General features: G+C 43.4%; 1 protein-coding gene across 3 annotated transcripts in view; it reads left to right on the top strand.

The window, feature by feature from the left end:
* SH3KBP1 (SH3 domain containing kinase binding protein 1) overlaps positions 1 to 21,526 on the top strand; it is a 336,824-nt gene that overhangs the window by 111,994 nt on the left and 203,304 nt on the right. For all 3 annotated transcript variants that reach the window (XM_084616743.1, XM_084616745.1, XM_084616744.1), the window contains one exon: positions 11,284 to 11,407. In XM_084616743.1, the coding sequence (XP_084472869.1) occupies positions 11,284 to 11,407 (124 nt within the window). The remainder of the gene's footprint in view (positions 1 to 11,283; positions 11,408 to 21,526) is intronic.

The following is a 21,526-nucleotide window of genomic DNA, read 5'->3' as shown; positions in this document are numbered from 1 at the left end:
CCCTATAAAGGGACCTGAAATAGAATAACAGAGCTGAACTTCCCCACTCCTTTGAAATGGGTGAAGATTGGGTCCAGAACTGCATCTTGTGACTTGGACTAATCTCTTTAGTTAAATACATAGATTACACATTGTTTCTGTTTTTTTTCCCCATTTGTTGTTTTACTTCTCATTTTGAGTCTTGACAGGGCACACATTTTAAAGATCTTTAGCATGTATTTGAATGTCGTAATCTATCTGTCTTCTTGTAATGTGGCTCATCAACATCATATCCCTCCAGAGAACCTAAATCTCAATAGGTAAATGGTCTGATTTTTTTTCACCCTACTCCTCTAAGGCAGTTGGAGCTGTTTGTTTATTTCCTTCCTCCTCCTCTCTCTCTGCTGTTCGCCTTTTGCCCCTTCTTTCTCCCCCACCTCCCTTCACCTTTCTTCTCTTCTTGGCTGTTTTTAGTTGCAGCTAATAATCTAAATTGAAGAAGTGCATTGAATAGTTTTCTCTGAATGGAAGGGTTGAGAGCTATGTTTATTGCCTGGAGCAGGAACCACTATTGAAAAGCAACACACAGGAGGGGAAAAAAGTCTATCATGCTTCTATAAAATAGAGCTGAGGGATTACTTAGGATCTATGGAGTTTATTATTATATTTTAAATATCTACAGTAATTTACCTTTCTAAATATACAAGGCAGTTTACGTACATAGTTCCTATTCTGAAGTTCTTTAGGATGAGACCAGCGTATACAAGATGCAACACAGCTGTTTCAGAAAAGGGAAAATGTAGGGCTTATTGATTAGGAGGGATTGCTTGAAGATGAGATTTAAGGAGATGTAAAGGAGGTGCTAAGCCGAGAGTGGGAAAAGCAAGAGAGCAAGAAGAAGAAATTGAGAGGTAGGCAGACTAAGATTTATGTAGGGCTTTGGAGAGGAAGGTGAGATGCTTGAATTTGATGTAGAAACCGCCGTTGGGGTTCAAACCTCAGCAGGATATGACGTGGTCAGAGTGCTTCAGCACCTGGGTCCATGGGAAGGTTTGAGTAGGGAATGTTTAATACATGCAGGAGTCTACAGCAATGGTTCAGCTATCTTTATTCACTGTAAAATATGCCACCTATTGGAGTTTATTTCCTCTTATTCTTTCATGCCAGCTGCCATTTTATTAATATGTAATCACTTTGACAGGAAAATACAATACAGAAACCACCTATACTTGCACTAAATCTAAATTGTTTATATTATTGTCTGACATGGCTTTGTTCCAGAGGCCTATGCATTTCCGCAAAACTCATTACTGCTTCTCACCTACTCATTTATGCCCCAATATTGCAGTGATCTTAGGTCAACGCATGATAGGTTATAAAATATCTATTAGGAGTAATGGAGTATAGATGACAAACCTTTCAACTTTACTAAGGCCATCAGTCTAATAACAGTTGTAGGGCTTCACACACATCTGTGCAATCAAGCAGACAGCACTGTCAACAAATGATGGATGGGGTCCAGTAATTTCTTTGCACCAGAGGAAGAAAGTGAGACAAAAAGCAGCGAGGTGAGTTCAGGCAGAAAGGGAGTTCCCTGCAAAAAGAAGCACTCTAGGGCCCTGATCCTGTGCATACTTAACTTTAAATGTTGTGAGCATTCCCACTGAAAACAATGGAGCTACTCTCAGAAGGGAAGGTTCAGCATGTGCATAATTTTTGCAGGATTAGGGCCTCCAGTAGATGGAGATCATGTGAGCCACTGAAATAGGCTATGTGCTAGACTCTGAAAGCAACATACACAAATCAAAGAGCTCCGTGAGATGTTTAGAAGGCTGTGGTTTAGAAATAAGTCAATAGCCAAAAAGGACGGCTGGAGTTATCTGCTCAAGTTTTGATTAGTAGAAGTCCTAGAGGAAACCAGGAGATTGATAAGTTGTTGTATCCCCCTCTAGTGGCTGGTGTATATAAGAGCCTACTGCCATTAGGACTAGCTAATGGAGTTCCTCCTTTATCTCACACTCAATCTGTGCTTTTGGTGCCTGGCCCCTAGTTCCGTCCCTTCAGACAATGCCTTGTGATTGGTTGTTATATGTCTGTTTAATCATGTAGAATAAATATAAAATTAGATAATTGAAGTTAGCTTAAGTTTGTAAAGAGAGACCGTAACTAGCAAATAAAAGATAGGACTTGAGAATAATGAGTTATAAGGCCAGAAGGAATGGAGTAGGAAGGATATCTGGTTCAGGAATAACTAATGAAATAAGGCAGAGTTTCTTAAAAAAACAAAACAAAACAAGAAAACCCTCTGACCAATAGGGGTGATTGCAGATGGTTTTAAATAAGACAAAGTGAATCTGAATTAGAAGACGCCACCCCACATACCAGTGCTATATTAAAAATTAGAACCCATATAAACCTCAGTGCAGTGGAAAAACTGTTTGATCAGCAAGAAGGAGGGGAGAAAATAGGGTTTATTGCTAAGGCTGCGAGTTCGTCATGAAAGTCATAGATTCCGTGACTTCTTCAGCGGCCAGTGTGCCTGGCTCAGGGGCAGCTCAGGCAGCCCCTGTGCCACTTGCACTGGCCGTTGCCTGCTGCTGGGGCAGTCTCGGGCCACTGCCCCCCAATCCCACCAGCAGCAGAGTTTGGGTGTGGGAGCGGGCGTGGGATGGGGTGAGGTGGGCTCTGGGCAGCGCTTACCTGGGGGGGCTCCCTGGAAACGGTGACATCACCGTCTCTCAGCTCCTAGGCAAAGGCCTGGCCAGGCAACTCTGCATGCTGCTTCTGCCTGCAGGCATCACCCCTGCAGTTCCCATTGGCCAGGGTTCACGGGTGATGGGAGCTGCAAAGCCAACGCTCTGGGCGGGCGGAGGCAGCCCACAGAGCTGTCTGGCCACACCTCCCCCTAGGAGCTGAGTGAGGGGGAATGTCGCCGTTTCTGGGGAGCACACCAGGTAAGTTCTGCCCAGCGCCTGCCTCACCTCGTCCCATGCCCCAACCCCTGCCCCTTCCCACACCTAAACTCTCCTGCCCCTCCGGGGGGGAGGGGAACGGGGACGGGAGGTGCGGAGCCAGGTAGGGAGCCTGCTGGCTCTGCACATGCCCCTCCAGCACGAGTGGGGGTCCTGAGCCGCCCGTTGCCACCCGCCCCCCTCTCCCCAGCACCAGCGGGGGTCCCAGGCCATGCACCATCATCTCCCTCTCCAAGCATCCGCGGGGTCCCCGGGCAGCCCTCCCTCCCACCCCCCCGCAAGTCTTAGTCAAGGGTATATAGTACAAGTCATGACCGTGATTTTTTTTTTTAACTGTCCATGACTTTTACTAAAAATACCCATGACTAAACATAGCCTCATTTATTGCTAATACCTGCCTGACTGAGTTGGAGTTGACCAATATGGTTCTAAGCACCCATGGGTTTGACCCATGTGTAAGTATCTTGATGAAATGGTTATAAATGTTTTGTTAGTGTCTGGATGTAGTAAATTGCATATTATTTAGGCTTTTTAGGGGCGTTTAGAGTAATTGTATAAATGCCGTTCGGCCTTCGGATTTAATAAAAGAATTTATGGTTAAATTAGTGTTGTGATAATACCATAAACAGTGATAATCCCAACACATAACAAAGGAGACACAAAGTCCAGTTAATCCTGAAGGATTTTGTGGAGAGTGGACAGCAGAGGCCAATGGGTTTCTGTATATCCCTGCAGGGGTTTACTACTTCACTGTTTTACTTCACCTTTATATCCTTGTCCTTGAGCGCTGCATGTCCCTTTTAAATGCAGCCATCATCTTTCTAACTGGATAAGGTTCTCATTGGTGCCAAAGCTGATCTTCAGTTGACAGGGGTGTTGATGTTGACTAGTACAAGAGACTTGCAGCAGAAATACTGTGCGGTTTGATGTAAAAATACGTTTTAAATCATGCTTTGTTTTAAATTGTAGACAACAATTTGGAGGAAATAACAATAGAAGTTGTATCTCTTAAAATATACACAGTTGGTTTAGGAGTATGAGAGACAGGAGAAGAGTTACATTCTTCATATCAGAGGGGTTAAGATGTTTCTATTCTGTTCTATTCTGATAATTAGAATGTGTTGCATGCCATCCCTCTAGGCTTCTGATTCTGTATTCTTATTACTATTACCATATTTGGTTTCAAGCAATGTACAGGTAGGCAGTTGGTTTTTGAGTTGTAAAATGTCTCATTACTTCTTAACTTGCCTCTGTTTTTTACTGTTTGTTGTTTTTTTTTTTTTTCAAAAGCTTTGTGACTGCATATAGATTAATTTGATTACATTCTGGGAGGAAGGGAGTTAAAGAATCAGTTTTCCTTTTTCAAGCCTTGGATAAATTATCTTGGTCTGTGACAATAATTTGCACATACATTTGCATAGCTTCCTACAGCTTTGAGAAATGAAAATGACCTACTGTCTGGAAGCTTTCATCTTCAAATTAGCACAGAACAGCTTTTTGTGTTGCAATGGTTGCTGTGGAAACCTTGCAGCAATTTACTCAATTGTTTTTAGTCCATTTACACAGTGAGGATTGTAAATGCATTGTTGGAAGAATCAGTTGAGTAAGTTCTTAAAATGTTCATTTCATAAAAATGGCAGAACTTCCCTCTAGTGAGGGTAGAATGGTAAACTAATAAAGTGAAGTAGTATTATGAGTAATCACAAAAATACTAGAGACCCCTCGCCCATTAGTGCTAGACTTTTTAAACATGCAATTTAGAAAAAAATTAATACCGCTGGGGTGACTTTCGTATTTTGTTTCTAATACCTCTGAGCAGATTTTTCTCAGGGTCTTGGTGGTGGTTTACTACTTTCCCCCAACAAGTATTAGCTGTAACTATGGTGACAGATTTGAGCACTTCTGTTAGGGGGCTTATTCCTTCACCCACTTACTTCCCTGGTCCTTCTCGCATGAACAGAGAGCAACAATATCTGAAGTCCAAAGGTGCAAACAATTCGATGTTTATTGGGGTGAACTTCCAGCAAGCATGATTCCAGTTTCCTTCCTTAGTATCCTCCTTCCCAGCTCTGACACCACAGAGCCTTACACCTGTGTCCTTGTTCCCATTCCTGCCGTTAGCCAAACATGATTCCAATTTTCCCAGCCCCATTCCCTGTTCCCATTTCCCCCACCCACACACCCACTCCCACCCACTCACTTCCTGATTGAGTGCAGACTATATAGTAAAACTTGAGTTCTGCTTAGCTATACCTTAACCAATCATTTTCCTGAAATTTAACTAACCAATCCTAACATATTGTAACATGATTATATTATATCATTATATATGATATGATATTATATCATATATTAACCAATTATATCCCACCACCTTAATTAGTTTACACCCAGCAAAATTAATTATACAGCAGACAGGAACAGTCACAGGACCAGACAGAGATTATACAGACAAACAATAGCAAAGTGGGAACTATAATGACAAAACAATACAGAAGTGAGGATTTCACATCCCAACTATTGATAAGTGAGTTCTTGCCATGCTATCAAACTAAGTATCCTTTTACATTTTCTAGGCACTTCCCTTTCTCTGGAGGTGATAGGCACTATCAGGACAGGATTGTATTCCTAACAGCTCAATAGCACCTTCTTTCAATGTGACTAGTTTGGAATATGAGGAGGTGACTGTTGGCTTCCCAGCTTATGGCTGTCTCTGCTGCTTAGCCAGAGGCCTTAGCCTAAGCACAGGGCCTCAGACTGTCAGGGTAAGAGAAGGCCCTAACACCGGCAGACAGTGATTTTGATTCTTTTGTACCTCTATAACTAGCCAAGTGCTAAGAATACACCTAAATTCTTAGAGTATAGGCCTTTACAGACAGGCCTGAATATCTGTATCCTAACAACTTCCTCTGTATTAGAGGAAATATTTTGGTAGAGGGGACTATATGCAGACACAGTAGTTAGACTTCAAGGGCAGTGAGTGAGCAGATTCTGAAAGCAAAGCTATATATATTAATACAAATAGAAATACAAAAAAAATACAAAAAAATTAGGTTTGCTAAAGGCTTTTTTTGTGTGTGCACAAATTAGCAACCCTATTATTTAACACCACTCGCAGAATTTGCTAATTATATGCAGACTGGATAAATGTCATCAGTATACAGTAGAACCTCAGAGTTAGGAACACCAGAGTTACGAACTGACCAGTCAAACACATACCTCATTTGGAACCAGAAATACACAATCAGGCAGCAAGAGTTTAAAAAAAAAAATTGACGCGTTAAGGAAACTGTTTTTGTGCTTGTTTAGTTTAAATTAAGATGATTATAAGCAACATTTTTCTTTTGCATAGTAAAGTTTCAAAGCTGTATTAAGTCAAAGTTCAGTTGTAAACTTTTGAAAGAACAACCGTAACGTTTTGTTGAGAGTTACAAACATTTCAGGGTTACAAACAACCTCCATTCCCCAGGTGTTCGTAACTATGAGGTTCTACTGTAATTAATAATTCTTGAAAGATTAAGAAAAGATGAAAGATTGCATTCAAGAAGGGTTTATTTATTTATTTTTTGCTTAAATCCTCTTACATGTTGATACAGCTGTCAAATAGGATAGTCATGAAGCTTTATATACTAACTTTTGCTTTATTATATGGGTAGGGTGACCATACATCCCGTTTTGGCTGGAACAGTCCCTTTTTTTTAAGGTCTGTCCCAGGCATCCTGATTTTTTTGGTAAAAGAGGGCATTTGTCAAAAAAGTGGTTGTGGTGCAGAGGACTGTGCAGGGGGTGAGCAGAGATGCCAGCCCGGTGCAGGCTGGGGGTGGGGCAGAGGTGGGGGAAGAAGAGTTCCAGTACATGGGGGGCCGACAGGGTTCCAGCGACCAGCAACAGCCTCGAGTGGGGGACCAGCAAGGTTTGAGTGACCAGTGATAGTTTTGGGGGGGCACCTCAGGTGAGCAGCTGGGGCCAGCTCCGCAATGAGGGTGCTTCAGGCCAGCCACGCATGGTGTCCCGTTTTCCCTTTGGGAAATATGGTCACCCTATGGGAGAGGTAGCCCACTATAATGAAGGTGGAGATGAACTTGCTGTTTATCAGCCAGTTTCTCAGTGTTCTAAAATCCACAGGCTTACTGGTGTTGTCTTGAAAATTGCTTTGACTCATGGAGGTCTGGGATAGGATTAAGGGTTCAAATTTGGGAATCGTTTCGGCAAGGAATTTGTTAGCTACAGACCCCTTAAAATTGTCATCAAAACGTTATCATTCATGTAATTATTTTAGCACACACCTGCAGTTCAGACTATGGCTCTGATTTGCCCCAAACCAATATCACCCTCTTAAGTTTTTATCCAGAATCCTCTGCCTCTTCGGGGAAGCAATATTTTAAAAGTTATTTAGAATAAAAATAAATCTCCGCTGTGACTTGAGCCAAACTGATGTGCCAGAGAAAGTCATTTGTACATGCTCAGTTTGACTGGAGCTTTGTTGTAAGCCAGGGTGTTTGCAGGCAGCCTGACATGGAGTAACTGAGTGACTCAAGGTAATATGGTGAAGTCACTGAACCTAAGCAGTACCCAGGGAGTGTGAGTATGAGTCCTGCTCTCCACAGTTTGTTGAGAATGTGTGGTGTGTACATTACTCTCTGCTGACATTGTAAAGGGGCTTCTTTTGGAAGTTTTGCCCTGAGAACAAAGCTGCTGATTTAAGAGCTGATGTTTCAAGTGCACATACACCAGGTTGTTTTGAAAAGTGCTATGCCTCATCGGTGCGTGGGGCAGGGTTTTGTGGTGCTAGTTTGGGGTCATTTGGTTCAGGTGTTCCTTTGATCAGCTGTTCTCAAACTGTGGGTTGGGACCCGAAAGTGAGTCGGGACCCTGTTTTAATGGGGTTACCAGGGCTGGCTTAGACTTGCTGGGGCCCAGGGCTAAAGCCTGAGCCCCACCATGCAGGGCTGAAGCCCTTGGGCCCCCTTCCTGGGGCTGAAGCCCTTGGGCTTTGTCCCCCACCCAGGGTGATGGGACTCGGGCGGGCCCAGGCTTTGGTCCCCCCTCTTGGGGTTGTGTAGTAATTTTGTTGTCAGAAAGGGGTCGCGGTGCAATGAAGTTTGAGAACCCCCTGCCTTAGATACACAGCATTCAACTTTCAGAATAAGAGATTTCTTCCTCTACTTCTGGACATCTTTGCTGGAGTCCTTAGAATCACAGACTCAAGAGGTAGTGAATATATTATTGGTATGAGACATGAAAATGCCATTTTTATTCATGTGATGCCAAGAAAACAGGTTTTTTTTTAAATATGTAGAGTGTGTGTTCATCTCTTGTATAGTCCCTTTTTCATTAGTTTAACTCAAAAAACTTTATGGAAGACACTCTGTCAGCTATGAAATCTGTTGTCTCCTGGAGAGCTACACAAGCAGTTAAGGATTTGGAGCCATCTGTGGCTTGCCCTAAAGTGGTTAATCAAGACCAGCCTCTTGTGGCACAGAACCCTGCATAAGTCAGAATTTGGTGTCCCCTGACATCAGTAGGAGTTTGGGGGAGAGACAACCCCCTTCATCTTAATTAGCTGTGGGGTGGTAGCTATTAAAATCTACAGATAGTGGAGTGGAATGGAGCGGAGTATTAGGCAAAGGCTAATATGAACAATGAAGGGGAGAAGAGCCATGCCCGTGAAGTTCAGGGGAAATGCTGGTGAGAGTTCCAGCCCCCACTCCAACCTACAGGTGATGGGCATGAGGATGCCGCCATCCTTGATCTCTGGAAGTGGGATGGGGTTGCATCTTTGTCAGCCCCTGGCTAGTAGACATTTGATAAGTTTGTTGCCTCCCCAGCCTTTTATGGAAAGCTCCTGACTCCTTCCCACCCGGATCTGATAGTTTGCCCACCTCATTAAGATCAGCTGGGTGTGTGTTTGAGGCATAGGTAGCTAATCCCTCACTGGTGAAGTAGAGCCCAATTCCCTTTAAAGATCCAGCTTGTGGCTCACTCTTTCCTCCAGCTCCATGTGTTTTGTAAATTGAACAGTGGTGCTTGGTGGGAAAGCTATAAACTGGAGCAGAAGCACTAGAGTTGTCTCTGCAGATTCTGGAAGGCTGCACTTCACTCAGTCACATCAGAAGGCTTTCTGCTTTAGAGCTGTGAATGGAGTTTTTTGTATTGAAAATCATATTCTGCAGAAATTGCTGGCTTATTACTTTTCCCATGCTCCTTATTCAACAAGGAAAAGTGTCCTATTTGCTACTGGTGACTGTAGAAGTTAATTTCTGACTCTTGTTAGTTGAAGAACATTGAGTTTCATATTGACATGAGGTTTTGAAAAATCCATTTGGCAGTGGTGCATAGGAAACTACCTCTGGCAATAAGGCAGGACCTCTGAGGTCATGCTTGAAGAAGACTAATGTTTTGACATATTAGCTCCTTCCACTTAAATTGTCAGTATCCATTTGATATTCTGGCAAACAGTCTGTCACTTAGAGTTGCAAATTGAGCTTGGGAACTCCAGATTTAGAATGAACAAGTTCATTCTTTCCTGCCATTTTAAGATTTTAAAAATATACTCTTGTAACAATCCATGTACTGGACTAGTCTGTTTTTAAAAAGTATTGTTACCTTTTTAAACACATGCATCATTTTTGGAGTATACTTTCTGGATCATGCATAGTAAGCATAGGGATATGATGCTATGCACTGCTTGGGAAGCTCATGCACAGTCACAGACACTTTCACTCCTTAAAGGTGCAGCATTATACAACTTCCACTTTCTGAGATCTATGCATTAATTGCATCCTACGTGCATGCATTTTGGAGAAGTGGCAGACAGCTCAGGTTCATACAATTAATGAATAATAATACAATGTCTGGTTAAGTAGTACTGTTTGGGGGCTACATTTAATAAAAACCTTTAGAAAAAAATCAAAGGATTCACAATATTACTGCTGAGACATTTCGGGGTCTGAAATTGTAGAAATAAAATGTAAGTTTAGATATTTGTTAGAATTTAGAACAAAAAAGTTAAAGATGAGTCAGAGGGTGGGGCTCTAGCCTGGAATTTAGGAGACCCAGGTTCAGTTGACTACTCCATTACAGACTTCCGGTGTGACTTCAGAAGGATGTTGTGAAGATTATTAAAGATATTACAGCGAGGGGGTCAAATAAGAACTGAAAGTAGATTGTATTTTAAGGTCTGCATGAACGGTTTGTGGAATGGTCTTCCTGCATGTGTGCTGTAAATATTTGTTTAATGAGAATTAACTGTGAACTATTGGGAAAACCTTTACCTTTGGCGCAGTGATGAGGGAGGGAGCAGTATTGCTATGATGAAAGTTCACTCCACTTGTTTTTCCCCTGTCCACTGCTAAAGAGACAGTCTCCTTAAAAGGCAGTCAGTTGAAAAATATGTTATTTGTAGTAGCTGGTATGATACCTGCCCTGGGTGCCCATTACAATATTTGTAGTGTTAGTCAGATTTTCCTATTTAAAAAAAATGTTTTCATGTCTCCCTGTTGCTGTGTTGAAATGTCTACAGAAACAACAGGACAAACTGACTTAACTGCCTTTACAAGGGTAACCATGTAGCAGACTCTGTGCTACGTTGTCAAATGCACAAGTATTCATGTTGGAACAATGGTGAAAAATATTTTTTGGTAATTGTTCAGCTACAGTAATTTTAGGTGTTGCTGATAAAATAGAAGGCAGACATTTTACAGACAAAAATGTGATTAAATTGGTGAGATTAACCCTTTTAAAACACTGATTGGGGAAAATTTTGATAATCTATTAGCCTGAATATTGCTTGGTTTTCATTGTGACATTTTCACTTATAAATATGTCTAGGAGTTGGGGAAGAAATATTATTTATTACATTGTGGCTGTATACACACTGCGTATAACAATACAGCAGTTTAAATTGAAATATTCTTCTTCTTGCGAGAAGGGAGAGGCAGTTTAAAGATTTTAGCTGACACAATCTTGAGTTGCCCACTGGGTGATTTTTTAAGTTAACTTCATTTAATTACATGTGTTTGGAAGCCATTAAATATGATAGATGGCCAGTTCAAAAATTTGTCCAGTTGTTCCATGTACTGGAGTGGCAATAACCTGTCACTACCATAACAATGGTAAGAGTGTAACTGTCTGCTTTTTGCAGAGAAGAGTAAGAATAACCCAAATTATTGTGAAATATAAAAAAACATGGGTGAGTCTAGCTGTCAGACTTTGAGCCTTTGGGACTTATCACAGTTCACATCTATGACTTTTTCCAGTACTGGACACTTGAGACTTAAGAGTATCCTGTGAGACATCTTGTAAGCTGTCTTTCCTTTTTCCTCCCATACAGGAAATAAAGAAGGACATGAAGAAAGAAAGTATTGCCAACAAACCACCAGAGAAGCCTATAGATGAAGTTTCCAATGGAAGCCCTTTACTGTTTTCTGAGACAATTGTTAGAACCACCAGGAAAGGTACAGTATATCGAAGTATAGACTTTGGTTAAACCGATGTGCTTTGTTCACAAAAAATTAAAAGAATGGAATGTAAGCTTTCATTGTTTTTAGCACAGCATGTATGCAGTTGTGAAAGGCTACCAATAATTTTGGGAAGATGATAAAAATCTTTTCTTAGATTGGCATACAGATATATTCAGTATGTCAATTTCCATTTTCATTTACATTTACAGAATCACAGCTTCTTTCCTTCTAAAGAGATCTTGTCTAGATTTATTTTAATTAAGAAAAGCTACATGGGTGGATTACTAAATCTTATCAAATTGACAGCTAGAAGCATATACAGCACTCTTGTGCTATGTTATCAGCAAACTTCAGTCCTGAATGTATCCTTTTTTCACATTCTTTCCCAAACAGAAGTTGCTCTGTGGCAGTATACTGTTTTTGTTTTTTTGTTTTTTTGGGGTTTTTTTTGTGTGTGTGTGGTTTTTTTCTTTTTAGGTTACTAAAAATGATGATAGGAGATGGGCAAAGTAGCAGAGATCTCTTTTCTCTCTCCCCCGACTCCAGCACCCCAGAAGCTTTGGTGGAAAGAGAAGAAATAGAAAGTTGTTTTCTCTCTTCCAGTAGCTAAGAGGAGATAACTTCAAATTAATGAAACACTGCCTAAACCAAATCTGATATGAAAGGTGTAGCTTTCAAATTATGTGAAGGACAGCATTCTCCATCTGGGGATGGCAGAAGGGCTTCTTAACAAGGTGGTGTTGCCCCACTTGTATATCCAACTCTGTATAGCAGAAGGCTGGTGAATTTTTCAAACTCTGCCTCCTTCCTACAGCTATCCCCTCTGCTCCTGAACAGACAGGGTCCTTGTCCACTATGCAGCAGTTCTTTCTCTCAGCTCTTCCAACTCATGCTCTCGCTCTGTTTCAGTACAAAGTTGAATGTGTAAAGGCCTCAACTGGATGGAGACAGCTCATAGGTAGCCAAGAGAATGTTGTTGCCACTGCCAATCTCCTCTTTCTCTGAGCAGCTGATTACCAAGAAAATCTTGTTAGAGGGAGGGAAGCTAAGCAGACAGTTGATGCAACATGCAAGCGTGAAGAAGAGCCCGCTAAGAGATACATGGGGATGGATCGGGGAGGGTAAATTGATTTGGGACGGGGAAAGAACGGAATATTTTATTAGAGAGAAAAGGTGGGTAAGGTAATATCTTATATTGGACCAACTTCTGTTGGTGAAAGGGACAAGCTTTTGAGCTTAAACTGAGCTTTTCTTCAGATCTTGGCAGTGTGTATATACATTACAGGCACTTTTTACTAGTTTAATTTATGTTGTCTTTGAGCAGCTAGGTGCCAGGGATGTTTTTTAAGCCCTACCCTATACTGCCACGGGCCTGTAGCCCTTAAAGGGCAAGCCCCTCTGTTGCAGTCTACATATTTGAGAGAAAATAAATTTCTAAATGAAAATTTTCTTTTTTTGGCTACAGTATTATGCCTTATGATTTCTTCAGAGCCCTGCTTTGTAATGGAGGGGTGTTTTTTTTAATGAAACAAGTATACAACTGAAGTGCCTCTTATAAAGGTTTGTGCTTAATTAAATGATTGGTTAGTCTAAATCAGTGGTTCTCAACCAGGGGTATGCATACACCTGTGGATACGCAGAGGTCTTCCGAGGGTACATCAACTCATCTAGATACTTGCCTAGTTTTACAACAGGCTACATAAAAAGCACTGGCGAAGTCAGTACAAATTAAAATTTCATACAGACAATGACTTGTTTATACTGCTCTATATATTGTACAGTGAAATGTAAGTACAGTTTTATATTCCAATTGATTTATTTTATAATTATATGGTAGTAATGAGAAAGTAGGCAGTTTTTCAGAAATAGCATGCTGTGACACTTTTTTGTATTTTTATGTTTGATTTTGTAAGCAAGTAGATTAAGTGAAGTGAAACTTGGGGGTACGCAAGACAAATCAGACTCCCGAAAGGGGTACAGTAAGAAAGGTTGAGAGCCACTGGTCTAACTCCTTCAGATTGCAGTCATGATCTAGGAATGCTTCAGGGCCTCCAAATGCCTCCCAATAATAGCCTGCCCATGTTACTAATTGTCTTTAGCTGCTTAAAGGGGGTAACCGTTTTGTTACAGGATTGTTGGCTGGAAATCACCTCCAGCGATTTATTTGGCTCAAAACTGAATAGAACACGAAAAATAAAAGGGGCCTGGTTGCATTGGCTGCAGTCCTGATTTTCTTTTTTCTTTTCATTTTGCTTTTCCGTCTGAATATTCTTGATAGCTTTAATATGTTTCCTGCTGGCTACCATAGATAGCCCACAGAAACACTGTACTAGAACTGATTGGTTTGATGGAAGTAATTTAGGGAAATATGTTGTCTGTAACTTTAAGTATATCCTTAAGAGGTGAATTAGTAATTCTAGGGGTTTCCTTTTCTGCACTATTTAGGGAGTACGATCTATGGCTTGGTGCTCCCAAATAAGGAGTAATAGGATCTTTTCTCAAGTCAGCTACAGAAATGCTATGTGACTTTGTTCAAATTACTTAAAAATTTGGGCCTAAGAGTTTGAAAATGATTAGTGATTTTGGGTGCCCAATTCTAAACACTGTGTTGTGCACTGGTTTCCAGTAGGGCTGAGTGCCTTCAACCAGCTTTAATTTGCCTCAGATTGGACATCAAAAATCACAGATCACTTTTGAAAATTTAGGCCTCTGTGCCTCAGTTTTCACATCTGCAAAATAGGAGTCGTACCTGCCAAATAAAGGTGTTGAAGCATCAGAATCATATACTGCAAGTAAATACATTTCTTCACCTAAATTACACATAGTACTGTAACTTTTTTTTATTTATTTAAAAAAAATAGAAAACTACTTTTTTTTTTAAAGTTCTCTTGAAAGGATCAGAATTTAAATATTGGCCTAATGTACAGAACTGCTTTAATCTTTTAGATAAAAGTTCTGTGATGAAGTCCAAAATTTTCTGCACCTCCGCAGATAATAAATAACATCAAGAAGGATGAATAACGTCTAAAGCCATGTAGTGGAAGAATGTTAAGATCCAAGGGAGAGATTCTGTATTGTACCTCTGAGAGTCTCAATACAGAACTGTAAGCTCAGTGACTGTGGGGCGGGGCATGGGACTAAGCGGGCTTTGTCAGCTCTGTGCCTTCCCAGACCTGGGCTGCTCTGAGGGCTGTAGCATCCCCTGGTGTAACATAGACAGGGGCCCAAAATTGTCTAAGTTGTGGCATATATTAAGAGCCCTAGTACTGCCTGGCATATATTAAGAGCCCTGAGCGATATTAAGAGCTGCAGCGCTGTCGGAAACCACTGCAGCCAGAGGCAGTGGTTGTTTTTTTGTGGGGGGTGGGGAGTGTGGGCCAGCTGTATGGCATTGCTGGCTCGAGCCGCCTGGGGTCACCGTTCCCCCCCGCACCCCCACAATGTTTCTCTGGACCCACGTGGGGGCATGCCCCATAATTTAAAAACCTCTGTTCTCGATCTAGAGGCGACGCATGGGGCAGTTACGTGCCCCCACCCTGAACCTTTAAACTGTGCCCCCCCCCCTGCAATTATCAACAGTTACACGTTGCCTCTGCAGCTGTATGTGCTGCAGCTGTGGCCCTGGTGCACATGCTACCCCAGAGCTTGAGAAGGCTCAAATTTGAATAACCTTAAGACTGCCTTCTGCAGAGTGTGCGCCAGGAAAATCTTCTCCTGCCTGGATATGGAGCTTTTAGGACCCCTTTATGCTGCTTCAGCCTTTTTATCTGGCATAAAGATCTAGATTGAGAGTGAGAATTTTACTCCAAAAGTCCAACTGCTACAATATCTTAAATTATTAAAACTGATCTTTCTTGTCACAGTTTATGCTGTTTGTGTCTACTCTTCTCTTAGCTCAAACAGTGAAAATTGGTGAGGTGAAAGTAACTTTTGTTCATAGTCTTTGAAGAACTCAATGCTATAGTACGTGGGTTGCTAACCTTAGAGGGATATGTTTACAGTAGTGCCAAATCATGTAGTTTTATCACCAGTCTCTCTATTTTTGGTGTTATTTTGTAAAGCCTCCACTGCCGGAAGCAAGCGATTGTATGTGAATCATGGGTGCAGTTTGACTTCTATATTTGGGAGGCAGCTCCAGTTAGGCTAGTGGAGCCAGGTGTGGGAGGGGGGGAATTCTGTGCATGCCCAACATTTGCAGTTTTGGGGGGGCAAAGCCCCCGTGTCCTCCCCAAACTTCTCCGTTTTTATTCTAATAAAATAAGTTTCTAACCCTCATGGTTATAGAGGAAACACTTGAAAACATAACATGAGTATACCCTAGGGTTGCCAGGCATCCAGTTTTTGACCGGAACACCTGGTCGAAAAGGACCCTGGTGGCTCTGGTCGGCGGTGCAGTGGGAGTCCAGGGCTAAGGCAGGCTCCCTGGCTCTGCACGGCTCCCGGAAGCGGCTGCCAGGTCCCTGCAGCCCCTAGGCACATGGGTGGCCAGGGATGCTCTGCGTGCTGCCCCCGCCCCAAGTGCTGGCTCCGCAGCTCCCATTGACTGAGAACCGTGACCACTGGGAGCTAAGGGGGTGGCGCCTTGTGGGCCATTGAGTCAGAAAGCTTTTTTAAAAAATGGAAACTGTCGAGGGATTTTTTTCTGTCTTAAGACCTGACTGCATCCTCTCCCTAATAATAGTAATACACACCACTTTGCATTTGCTTGGCCAAAGATCTTGAAATGCTTCACAAAAATTAATCTTCCTAACACACTAGTTAACCGAAGTGACATTGTCAACTCATATTTTGGCTCAAAATTTAGTTTTTGTAAAAACAAGCTTTTATAATGCTAAGAGCAATAGAAACCTAGGTTACAAAATCAGTTGCAAAGTCCTGAAGTACCAGTACCAAGTAACTGGCTGGGACCGACTAGTACTCAGATAACGTAAAATTCTACAGGACCAGTTGGTTACATTGAGAGATCATCATGAAATGAAGTAGGAAAGGTGCCAGTCACAGAGAGTTCTGTTGTTAGTCTTGGAAATAAAGATCTTTTATTGTTGCTCATTTAGACAAGCCTGCATGGCTGAGGACAGAAGTACAAAACCGTTACTGTGTTATAGCACCTAAAACAAAATGTGAGACATTAAAAGGAATGTAAATCAGCAGTTGTTTTCTCTAAGTTTAGTGCAGTTGTGATTACCATGCAGCATTACTTCCTCAATTTTTATTTTCACTTATACCAAGTATATCCCTAATACCTAATTGTGGCACCCTGTACCTCAAAGCAGCACCCTGGAACCCTCATATTCATCACTATAACATAATTATGATATGTTTTGTACGAAGTATGCCATGTGAGGTATCATTTTGAAAGTTTTGATCTGTTGAACATTAATATCCAGTTGGATTGTATGTGCCGTCATTGTATGTGAAGTTACAAACTTTTGCTATGTGTGTGTTGCTGAAATATGTTGTGAGATTGGAACACCCACAACCAGCCTTTCAGGTACAACAATGGAGTAACCAGATGAGCAGATGCCCCATTAAAGAGAATCCACTATCCCAGGAACTGTATATAATGGAGACTTCTCAGAGAGCACATGTAGACAATGGAGAATGCTTGACCAAGGTGTGCCGCCGCCGCCCCCCCGGGTCACAAGCATAGATCTTTCCAGCAAGCTGAAAGAAACTATACAGAGGGGAAGTTATATCATGACTTAGCCTCACTCCCCCCCACAACTCAACACCTGGATGCACGTCTAGAGGACAGAGACTTTGAACCTGGGGAGGGTGGTCTAGGAGAGTCCTAGCGTGGGTATTGAACTATACCTTCCGTCAGAGTGAGACACTGCTTGATTCAAATCCAATTTAGTTTACTGAACTCAGACTGCAAATTTATTTTATTTCTTAGAAAGGGTCCCAGAAGAGGAGCGGGGGGTGGGGGGGAGAAGGTGGCACCGAAGGGTCATAACCCTCCCACATTTGAAAGTTCATGGGCCTGGCCCAATCCCCTGACCCTCCTCTTCCCCCTGAGGCTCTGCCCCCCCAGCCAGGCTGGAAGCTAGAGCCTGGCCTGGGTAAGAGCAGCCTAGGCAGCTGTGGGGAGCTGCAGACCCTCTACCTGTCTGGAGTGGGAGGACCCAAGAACAGCCCCCGGCCTGTGTCCCTGTCCCCTAATTCCCCCAGCCAGGGCAGGTGGAGGGGCCATGGCTCCCAACAGCTGCCCAGGCAGCTCGTACTGTGGCCTGGCTGCGGCTGTTCAGCCCCCAAGGCTCCACCCCCAGCCTGGGCCGGAAGCCGGAGACAGGTCAAGGTAAAAGCTGCAGGGGCAGCTATGGGGAGCCACGGACTCTGCACTGCCCTGGGTGGAGGGCCCGGGGGTGGGAACATAGGCTTGGGGGTGCTCTCGGGGATGCCCCCCAACCCCAGGCAGGTGGAGGGACCCAGGCTCCCTGGCCCGGCTCCAGCTTCTGGCTTGGCCAGGTTGTGGGGCCTTAGGGGGAAGAGGAGGAGCATGGCCTCATGGCCCTCCCACTTTTAAGAAGAATCCATCGCCCCTGTTTCTTAGGTAACCAACTTTGATCTCTATGCTTACTACTTATAATCACTTAAAAGCTATCTTTTTGTGCTTAATAAACCTGTTTTATATTTTACCTAAAATATAGGTTGAAATGCTTGGGAAATCTCAGCTTAGTTTACAAAGGCTAGTGTGTGTCCTCTCCACATTGAGGGAGGGGCGGACTGGATAATGAACTTACACTGGTCAGGCTTCTGACCAGTGCACGATGGTACAGTTCTGAGGTGCAAGGCTGGAGAGCTGGTGGGGGATTGGCTGGAGCCTCTCTATTGATGGTTCATGAGAGGCTGGGAGAAGCCTTCAGATAACTCAGTTGGGTGCGTCTCTACCTGTGGATGTCTGTGTAAGTGTGGTATCTGCCAGAGGTTTGTAGCTTGCCAATAGCATCACAGTGTGAGAGGGAGCCCAGGTTGGTGGGGCAGAGGGCTCTGAGGGCCCATAGTTCAGGTTGCACCTCGGGAACCTGGTCACATTGATATTAGGTATTGCTTTGTCTCTGAGCTAACAGGTAAGTTATGACTTCTTCACCTACATGTGATTGGTATTTGAGTTTAGCCACCTATTGCATTTTTATGATGCTCTTAATGTGTCAGAGGAAATGCCTGCTAACTGAAAAATTGTCATGAGTGGAGAAGGTAACATGCTTTCAGTAAGGATACACAGGTGCTAGTCTAAGTTTCAACGCCATTGCAGTGTGCGATGAGCGCCTCATAGTAATATGTACAGAAACACTCATGGGGTTATCTGCTCTTGGTACCAAGGAAAGAGGAGGGTTCCAGCCCACCATGCTCCCTGAAACACAGCATTAGCCTGGGTGGGTCCTTTCAAACTTGTTGTCTTCCTGAGATAGATTCCTCTTTCTTGTAAGAGCCATTCTCCCTGCTTTCCTTTCAGGGAGATTAAAGTTGTTCAGGCTGACAAACAAAAGCTGTTTTAGATCATAGAATCATAGAATATCAGGGTTGGAAGGGACCCCAGAAGGTCATCTAGTCCAACCCCCTGCTCAAAGCAGGACCAATTACCAGTTAAATCATCCCAGCCAGGGCTTTGTCAAGCCTGACCTTAAAAACCTCTAAGGAAGGAGATTCTACTACCTCCCTAGGTAACGCATTCCAGTGTTTCACCACCCTCTTAGTGAAAAAGTTTTTCCTAATATCCAATCTAAACCTCCCCCACTGCAACTTGAGACCATTACTCCTCGTTCTGTCATCTGCTACCATTGAGAACAGTCTAGAGCCATCCTCTTTGGAACCCCCTTTCAGGTAGTTGAAAGCAGCTATCAAATCCCCCCTCATTCTTCTCTTCTGCAGGCTAAACAATCCCAGCTCCCTCAGCCTCTCCTCATAACTCATGTGTTCCAGTCCCCTAATCATTTTTGTTGCCTAATTTCTTCTGAAAGGTATCATTAAACTGAAAGTGTCTCTTTAGCAGGCTGTAAAATAAGCAGTCAACATGCCTCTCTCCCTCTGCAGGATGGGTTGAAAGCAGGAATAAATATAATTTAGTTCTTTTGGCTGCAGGTAGCAACAAAACATAGTCTGAATAAAATCTTCTCCTTTTAAAATTGAGCTTTCCAACTATGACAGGAACTTCAGTTACTTTTGTACCTTCTAGATTAGTACAAACTTTCCAGAAGCACAGTATGCCCCACCTAGAAGCTGCCATTCTCTCTCTCCTATCTGCTTTGGCCTGAGTTCGGTGGAGCCTGATGAGCACCAGCCAACTCTGAGCTCTATCCATTAACTCAGAGGTGGGCAAACTACGGCCCATGGGACCGTCCTGCCCAGCCCCTGAGCTCCTGGCCCAGGAGGCTAGCCCCTGGCCCCTCCCCTCCCCTCTGGCCTGCTGCTCATGCTGGGCGGCTGGGCTGCAAGCTCCTGCCACTCCGAGCAGCATGGGAAGGGAGCAGGGGGAGGGGAGGTTGGATAAGGGGCAGGGTGTCCCTGGGGCAGTCGGGACAGGGAGCAGGGGGCGGTTGGATAGGTGTGGGAGTCCTGGGGGGGCTGTTAAGGGGCGGGGTGTGGATAGGGGTTGGGGCAGTCAGGGGACAGGGAGCAGGGGAGGGTTGGATAGGAGGCGGGGTCCCGGGGGGTGGTTACGGGCAGGGGGTGTGGATAGGGGTCTGGGCAATTGGGACTGGAAACGGGGCGGTTGGATGGGGCGGAGGTTCTGGAAGGGGGTTAGGGGATGGGGGACAGGGAACAGGGGGGTTTGAGAGGCATGGGAGTCCCAGGGGGCCTGTCTCGGGGCGGGCTTGTGGATAGGGGTTGGGGCATTCAGGGGACAGGGAGCAGGGAAGGTTGAATGGGGGTGGAGTCCCGGGATGGGGTGGTCAAGGGACAAGGAGCAGGGGGAGTTGGATGGATCAGGGATTCTGAGGGGGGCAGTCTGTTATACCAATAAAATAAAAACCAACAGGATCTTATTAAAGGGGAAAAGGCAAAATACTACATTTATTGTGAATACAGAAAGAATCATAGTAAGCAGTTAGTTATAGCTATAACATTCCATTCAATTTCATATTTATTCATACATTCATTCATACACAGACACACACACAAGAGGTTCTGCAAGGTTGTTATCATAGTTACCAGCCTTAGAGTTGCTCTTGCCAAGCCACTGGCCAGGTGGCCTGGACATGAGGAGGGAGCAGAGCCTTGTCAGATGCTCATCTGACACTCCTGGAAGTTGGTTTGCAGAATCAGACCCCAAAGGTCTCACTTTCTAGAGTCCATTTTTATAGGAATTTCTTCCTAGGCCAGTCTATGGGAATTGCTTCATCATGCTGTTGCTGAATCAATCAGCAGATGGCACATTCCTGATGGCTCCATGCTGCCAGATGTTATCTTGTTCTTTGGTTCTCGCATCCTTGAGGCTTGTCAAGATTCCTCCCCCACTCTGAACTCTAGGGTATAGATGTGGGGACCTGCATGAAAAAACCCTCCTAAGCTTATCTTTACCAGCTTAGGTCAAAACTTCCCCAAGGTACAAAATATTCCCCCCGTTGTCCTTGGACTGGCCGCTACCACCACCAAACTAATACTGGTTACTGGGGAAGAGCTGTTTGGACGCGTCTTTCCCCCCAAAATACTTCCCAAAACCCTGCACCCCACTTCCTGGACAAGGTTTGGTAAAAAGCCTCACCAATTTGCCTAGGTAACTACAGACCCAGACCCTTGGATCTTAAGAACAATGAACAATCCTCCCAACACTTGCACCCCCCCTTTCCTGGGAAATGTTGGATAAAAAGCCTCACCAATTTGCATAGGTGACCACAGACCCAAACCCTTGGATCTGAGAACAATGAAAAAGCATTCAGTTTTTACAAGAAGACTTTTAATAAAAAATAGAAGTAAATAGAAATAAAGAAATCCCCCCTGTAAAATCAGGATGGTAGATATCTTACAGGGTAATTAGATTCAAAAACATAGAGAACCCCTCTAGGCAAAACCTTAAGTTACAAAAAAGATGCACAGACAGAAATAGTTATTCTATTCAGCACAATTCTTTTCTCAGCCATTTAAAGAAATCATAATCTAACACATACCTAG

Source organism: Lepidochelys olivacea, assembly GCF_965140295.1.
Source record: "Lepidochelys olivacea isolate rLepOli2 genome assembly, chromosome: 1".
NCBI lineage: Eukaryota > Metazoa > Chordata > Testudines > Cheloniidae > Lepidochelys > Lepidochelys olivacea.
The sequence above is the reverse complement of the archived record's forward strand: the minus strand, read 5'-3'. Positions and strand labels throughout refer to the sequence as shown.